Source organism: Haliaeetus leucocephalus, unplaced genomic scaffold, assembly GCF_000737465.1.
Source record: "Haliaeetus leucocephalus isolate CR32 unplaced genomic scaffold, Haliaeetus_leucocephalus-4.0 Scaffold164, whole genome shotgun sequence".
NCBI classification, from domain to species: domain Eukaryota; kingdom Metazoa; phylum Chordata; class Aves; order Accipitriformes; family Accipitridae; genus Haliaeetus; species Haliaeetus leucocephalus.
Genome location: NW_010972600.1, coordinates 311,247 through 318,193, shown reverse-complemented (window position 1 = coordinate 318,193; position 6,947 = coordinate 311,247). Strand labels below are relative to the sequence as shown.

Here is a 6,947-nt window from a genome sequence, read left to right as displayed (position 1 = left end):
TCCCCAGGCTCCCGCGGGCGCTGCCCTGGGGCCGCCGCCGCCCGAGCCCACGGTGCCGAGCGCGGCTGTGACCGCGGCCGAGGGGACGCGGTGAGGGCCCGGCCTGGAGGGTGTCCTGGGCAGCCACCCCCGGCACACGCAGCCTGCTGCCGCTTCGCCCTGTCACGGGCAGCCCGGCCCCGTTACTGCCCGCGTTGTCTGGCGCGGCCTCCCGAACCGGCCTGGGACAGGGTGGGAGCCGGGGGGGGCTTTCTGGGCCAGGGAACCAGCCTCGGGACCCAGCAGCAGTCAGCCCCTACGAGGGCATCACAAGCCGTAGCGCGCAGATGAGTTTGTCGGGTCTCAGCGTGAGGGCTGGGCATGCTCTGGGGCATTTTGGGGTGGGGGGCGAAAGGGTGCCGTGTGGTCGCTGGAGCTGGTGTGGAAGGGGCCCTTCTCACTGACGCCTGGCTCTCCCTCTCCTCTCTTCTCCATTGCCTGCCCTGGGCTGGTGGTGGTGGCCGGAGGAGGCTGCTCTGACCGTGTCCCGTCCCCCCGCAGTACATGGGCTGCATCGAGGTTCTGCGCTCCATGAGGTCCCTTGACTTCAACACCCGGACACAGGTCACCAGGTACGTCCCTGCGATCCCGCTCTCCCGCACCCCAGTGCCATCCGGAGCCCCCATCGGCCCTGGGTGCACCCCCTCCCCAGGGCCATGTGGGGGGGAGGGGGGCACACGGGGCCAGGGTCTGGGGGGGCTCTGCCCCACGGGATCCACCCTGCACGCAGGGATGTGGATGAAGGGTACTGCCACGGATCAATGGGTGGAAAGAGGAGAAGGGAGGTGGCCCTGGCTGGGATTACATACGTGGGGCAGCGCTGCGGGGAGGCTGCAGTGCCCCGGGCTGCAGGGGCTGATGCCCCCAGACCCTGCAGAGCCGTGGGCAGGGGAGGCAGCTGGGAAGGGGCTGCGGGTCTGCAGCAGTAACCTGGCTGGGGGCCGTGGCTTGCAGGGAAGCCATCAACAGACTGTATGAGGCAGTGCCAGGTGTCAAGGGCATCTGGAAGAAGAAGGTGAGTTTCCACCCAGCCTGTCCCTCCCTGGGCTCCTTCCTGGGGTGAGCTGGGGCTGCAGGACAGGGTGCTGGCGGTGCCTGCCTGGTTTGCAGAGCAGAGTCTGGGGTCTCTTGGGGCACCCCTCTTTGCCTTCTTCACCCCAGGAAACCTGGTCCTGGTGGGCTGCATCGCCCCCACAGTCCTCTCCCCCCGTCAGGCTCCCAACAAAGCCCTCTTCTCCATCCTGGGCAAGAGCAACCTCCGCTTCGCTGGCATGAGCATTGCTGTCAACATCTCCGTTGACGGGTTGAACCTCATGATCCCCACCACGCGCCAGGTGAGGACTGTCCCCAGGGACACAGCCCTGCCACCTCCCAGACCTCTGCCTCCTGCTGTGAACCGGGGGGGGCTGGTGGCCCCCACGCTAAACCTCCCCGTGGGCCATGTCCCCCCCGCCACAGATCATCGCCAACCACCACATGCAATCCATCTCCTTCGCCTCTGGTGGGGACACGGTGAGGCACAAACGTCTCAGCCCTCCCCTGGCTGCGGTCCCTCAGGGGCAGCGGGGATGGGGGCTGCCTGTCCTACGGCTGAGCTGAACTGCGGGGCAGCCTGGTCCCAGGGCAGGATGCGGGGCCGAGGCCGAGCCGGTCCTCTCGTCCCGGCCCCCCAGCCCTGCTCCCCGCACGGCAGCGGGATGCAGGTCCTGAGCTCCCCCTTTGCCCCCAGGACACCACGGACTATGTTGCCTACGTCGCCAAGGACCCCATCAACCAGAGAGGTGACGCTGGCCCCCATGCCCGGGAGCTCTATGGAAAAGGCGGGATGCATGGGGGGGATGAAGGCTGGAGTAGGGGATCCCTCATGGGGAGCACGAGGGGTGGCTCAGGGTGGTCCCGGAGGGTTGGTGGGAGTGCAGGGGAAACACTCGAGCCGTCCATCTGTCTGTTTGCAGCCTGCCACATCCTGGAGTGCTGCGAGGGGCTGGCGCAGAGCGTCATCAGCACGGTGGGACAAGCCTTCGAGCTGCGCTTCAAGCAGTACCTGCACAGCCCCCCCAAAGTGGTGGTACCCCCAGACAGGTAGGGGAGCGGGGGCCCCGCTGCAGCCCCACAGCCCCTGTCCTGGGCATGTCCCCTGGCTGGGGGTTGCTCTGGCAGCCTCCATCCCTGCCGGGCGTGGGGAGGGCTCTGAGCCTGGCAGGGCGTCCCCAGCTCGCCCGTCCCTGCTGCAGGGCACTGGGTGCAGAGGAATCAGCCTGGGGAGAGGACGAAGAGGTGGCCGAGCACGATTACTACAACAGCATCCCGGGGAAGGAGCCACCCCCGGGGGGGCTGATCGACTCCCGGCTCCGGCATGGCACAATCCTGGGCCACATCCGCACTCAGCCCTCCGGCTCCGGCCCCCCCAGCCAGGTGAGCACCTGGGGCTGCTGCCAGTCCTGCTGTGGGGGTCCCAGGCAGACCCCCACCTGACACCCTCACTGTCTCCTCTCCCCAGGGCAGCTTTGCAGCCAGGCGAGACCAGAGCAGCCAGCCAGGGCCACCCTGGGACCTGGAGAGCCAGGGTGGGTACCACCGCGGGGGAGCCCCGGGAACCATGAGCGAGGGTCCCCACGGCTCTGCGCTGCCTGGGCTGGCAGTGATGCCTGGTCCTCGCAGGCCAGCCCTGCGACGGGTACCTGGAGGCGGACGGCCACCCCCTGGGCCCACGGGACTACGAGGAGCACATGTATGTGAACACGCAGAGCCTGGACACCTGGGAGCCAGAGGCAGCAGCTCACGGGGCGCTGGAGGAGAGCCCCAAAAAGGACCTCTTTGATATGAGTAAGCTGCCACACTGGGGGGTGTCTGGCACAGAACCTGCTGCAGAGGGTCCAAGCCATGCCGGCGGGCTTCCCAGCCACATGCGACAGCTCCGACGGTGCCCGCGCTGGCTGAGCCCAGAGCAGCGACGTGCTGAGCGCTGGGGGCCGTGAGCCGGGGGCCATCCTTGCCCGCCCTTGCCGGGGCAGCAGGGCCATGCTCGCAGCAGGGCTGCAGGTGGGCACCCCATCTTCCTGCCCTGCCTGGCCTCGTGGAGGGCGCAGGCGAGCCACGGAAGGGGGGCACCATCCCCTCCATGCCTGGGCACAGCATCATGCCCAGGACGGCTGTGGTGCAGCGGCATCCAGCCCAGAAGTGGGTCTGGCTGTAACCTGGGGTCCTGCTGCCACTGCTTGGACTGGCCCCTGCCGCACCCCAGCCCTGCTTTGTGCCTGGCGGACGGGGGTGTGTGTGACGCCCTGCACCCCCTGGCTCCTGCAGGACCGTTCGAGGATGCCCTGAAGCTCCATGAATGCATTGCCGGAGGTGGCACCAGCCCCCCCATAGAGGACCAGTGGCCGAGCCCCCCCACGCGGAAGGCCCCCATCGCCCCCACGGAGGAGCAGCTGAGGCGGGAGCCATGGTACCACGGGAAGATGAGCCGGCGGGATGCTGAGAGGCTCCTGCAGATGGACGGGGACTTCCTGGTGCGGGACAGCCTCACCAACCCGGGGCAGTACGTGCTGACCGGCATGCACAGCGGGCAGCCCAAGCACCTGCTGCTGGTGGATCCCGAGGGAGTGGTAAGGGCAGGGCGCGGGATGGGCGATGGGGGACAGGGGGTAAGGGCAGGGTGGAGAGGGATGCTGGAGGACACGAGCTGCAGGGGTGGGCAGGCGTCAGGGGTTGCATGGGGAACCTGTGCAGGAGGCAGCTCTCCTGGGTTCAGGACTGCTATGCCCCCCCCCCCGGCCCCCAGGTGAGGACCAAAGATGTGCTGTTTGAGAGCATCAGCCACCTCATCAGCCACCACCGGCAGAACGAGCAGCCCATCGTGGCCGCGGAGAGCGAGCTGCACCTCCGCCAGGTTGTCCGGAGGAAGCAGTGATGCCGGAGGGTATGTGAGCCCCCGACCCACTCCCCTGGCACCAGACTCGTCCCAGCCCTGGGGCAAAGCCGGGGCCCATCTGTGCTCCCCTCCTCCAGTTGTGCCTGGCCTCTGGGGAAGGCAAAGCCCCCCCCCCCAACACGCCAGGGTCAGGTTCCCCATCCCCCTCCCCAGTGTGGCCCCACGGTCCCTGGCCCCGAAGGGCCCGCACACACACTACTGCCTCCCCTCCATCATCTGCATGGGGCCCCTTGCCCAGCTGGACATGAAGATGTTTATTCCACGTGTGCAGGTGAAACGGTGCCAGGGTGGGAGCCGGTGGGTGGCCTCACCAAGAGGTGTGGAGCCCGAATCCGGCTCGGGCAGCACTGCCTGCTCCTGCCTGGGGCTGCCTGCGGCTCGCCCCAGCAATGGGAGGGGGCCCGGGCAGGCATCACTGTGGGGGTGCCCTGTCCCCCTCCTGCCCGGGGGCCCTGCCTGCACAGGGCTGTGTGCACCCAGCCCGTGGTACTGCCAGCCCCCATTGCCCAGCGCTGCTGTCCCCGGGGCCGGCTCCATCTCAGCACAAGGAATTGGTCTCTGGATGATGACAGAGCAAATGGGGTCTAGGCTGGTGCCAGGACCCTCGTCCCAGGGCTCCCAGGGTGGGATGGAGTGTGCAGGCTTGGCATGTGCCTGCACGCATGTGTGCATATCTGTGTGCGTGCATAGGTATGTGAGGGGCAGCTGGGAGGACCAGCCCTTTGCCCATAGGGTTGTGCCTCTCACCCACTGTTGCTGCTCAGGACCCAGCTCCCTGCCTTGGTTCCCCCTCTCTGCCAGGACATTCAGGGGCTGCCCCCATCCATGGGGTCCTCTGTCAGTGCGGGTTGTAGCCCCCAGCTTGGTTCTGCCCATGGGGCTGGGCACAGTGTCTCTTGGAGGCCAGTGGTGCTGGATCTCCCTGTCGGTCCCACACTTCCAGCTGGATTCTCCCCAGGAGCAACTGCCACGTGAGGCTCCCAGCGGCCCCGAGCCCCCGCAGCCCTTCCCAGGCTGGGGCCAGGACGAAGCTGCTGTGGGGAAGGTGCGTGGCAGAGGTGAGCTCCCAGCACTGGCTCATGAGGCCAGGGCTGCCAGGAGGAGAGGCGTCACCTGGCCCCTGGGGGACCCCCCGGCCGGCTCGGGGCTTCGGCAGGTTTTTATGGCATACACGGCCCCTTGTCCACTGTGTCTGGCACTCGGCATGGGTTCGTGGTTTGGAATACGTTTCTAATTAAACCTGGAAATAAGCAAGGTGCCCGGGTTGTTCGTGCTGCCCCCGGGCATGGTGCTGGGATGGGGCTGCCACTACCGGCTCCTGTGCCCAGGGGCTCGAGGGGGCCGGGCATGCAGATGGTGCCAGGACAGCATCTCCATCACCACCAATTCCTGGCCAGTCTCACAATGGTGGTGGCAGCATGCCCTGTCCTGGCTGGTCACGCTTGTCTCTCTCTCCCCTCCCTGGTCCCCCTGTCCCCCCCGGCTCTGGAGGGGGCTAGAGCACCCAGAGTTTGACCCTGCAGTGCTGGTCCTGCACAGCATCTCCTCCTTGCACCCGGCATCTCCTTGCCCTGCCTGCTTCTGCTGCCTGCAGGCTCACCTCCCACTTCTACCCCGGTCAGGATGCAGCCACCCGCCTCCAAGCCTCCTGGCGAGGCCTCATCTGGCTCTTGCCACAGCTGGGCTGGCACCAAGCAGCCTGGAGCCAAGTTGTCACCCATTAATGAACAGGTTGTCCAGCAGAGTGAGAGCCCTGTAGTGGGCCTGGCCGCAGCTCCTGGCTGTGCGGCATGGCCAGCAGGTAGAAAAAGCACATGGCTGGAATCAGCGGAGGCAGGAGAATACTGCCCCAGTGCTGCTGGAGCCCAGCAGTGGGAGGCTTTCCATGCCAGCAGTGTGGCTGGGCTGTGAACCGCCGGGCACGTGCACCGGGTGGGCAGCAGCCCCAGTGCTGGCTGGCTCCAGGGTCCTACCCCAGGCACGCGTGCCTGGTGCTGTCAATGTGCTGCTGGCACCCATCTTGCAGAGCGGGGTCACCCCGGCACCCTCTGCCCCTCGCTGGGGACAGCCCCTCCTGGGACAGAGCCACTGGGTGCTGCCTGACTCAATGAATAAAATAAGCCCCTAAATAAAGCCCAGTAATGCATGTGTCATTTTCCATTGATAGTTGAATACCTACAGGGACACGGTGCTTCCATCTCAGCTGCTATTTTTTGTCATGTAGTAATGCGTCTGCAAAGATAATTGCGCTGTTCCCTCAATAGCAGAGGCAGGAAAAGGCAGCGACAGCCCAGATTTTCTTCTTTTCACTGCTGGAGAACAAGCCCACGCCTTTCACTGGCTGCTGCTGGGTCTGCCCTGGCCCCTCGGCCCTGGGGATGCGGCCATGAGGTGGGGTATTTATTTTAGGCGTTTAACCACTTTGGTTGAAGCTGGTGTGCAGTGCCAACGGCACAGGGTGCAGGGGGCTCTGCCCCCCCCGCCTCCGCCCCAGGTTGTAGGACTACTGCGTGGAGACACGGGGACCCTCCTTGAGAGGGTCCTGCTGTGGGGCAGCACCCCATGGCGACCTGGCATGAGGGCAGGACCCTGCAGGGGGAGGCGGGCTGGGAGCCATGCAGCAGTTCTTGAAACAAAAAAAAACAGTTAAAACAAATATGAGGCCTTGATCGAGTTAAGTATGGGCATGAATAATGCAGTCAGAGCACCAGGGAGTGCTCCCATCTGAAACTGGATTTCTTTCCACATGCTCTGCACCCAGTGCAGCTCCGCTCCAGACTGGTCCTGGCTGGGCTGAGGGCGAGTGAGGAGAGCGCCCATGGGAGCCTGCGGCTGGGTGATGGTGGAGCGAAGCGGATAGTGGCACATGTGCTGAAACCGCCAGTGGCTGCTGGTGTGTTTTGAGTAGCCATCTGTAGGCTCCAGAGTTAACACCGGGCTGAAGGAGAGAGCTACTGGCCTCTCAGCACTCCTC

At 65.9% G+C, this 6,947-nt stretch overlaps 1 protein-coding gene across 1 annotated transcript in view; it reads left to right on the top strand.

Moving 5' to 3' along the window:
- Positions 1 to 3,952, top strand: part of SHC2 (SHC (Src homology 2 domain containing) transforming protein 2) — a 9,211-nt gene extending 5,259 nt beyond the window's left edge. The window contains exons 2-13 of the mRNA XM_010563259.1: positions 8 to 90; positions 541 to 611; positions 994 to 1,054; positions 1,254 to 1,373; positions 1,498 to 1,551; positions 1,769 to 1,820; positions 1,995 to 2,121; positions 2,274 to 2,454; positions 2,540 to 2,606; positions 2,701 to 2,865; positions 3,346 to 3,647; positions 3,824 to 3,952. Of these exons, the coding sequence (XP_010561561.1) occupies positions 8 to 90; positions 541 to 611; positions 994 to 1,054; positions 1,254 to 1,373; positions 1,498 to 1,551; positions 1,769 to 1,820; positions 1,995 to 2,121; positions 2,274 to 2,454; positions 2,540 to 2,606; positions 2,701 to 2,865; positions 3,346 to 3,647; positions 3,824 to 3,952 (1,412 nt within the window). The remainder of the gene's footprint in view (positions 1 to 7; positions 91 to 540; positions 612 to 993; positions 1,055 to 1,253; positions 1,374 to 1,497; positions 1,552 to 1,768; positions 1,821 to 1,994; positions 2,122 to 2,273; positions 2,455 to 2,539; positions 2,607 to 2,700; positions 2,866 to 3,345; positions 3,648 to 3,823) is intronic.
- Positions 3,953 to 6,947: the final 2,995 nt, after the last annotated feature.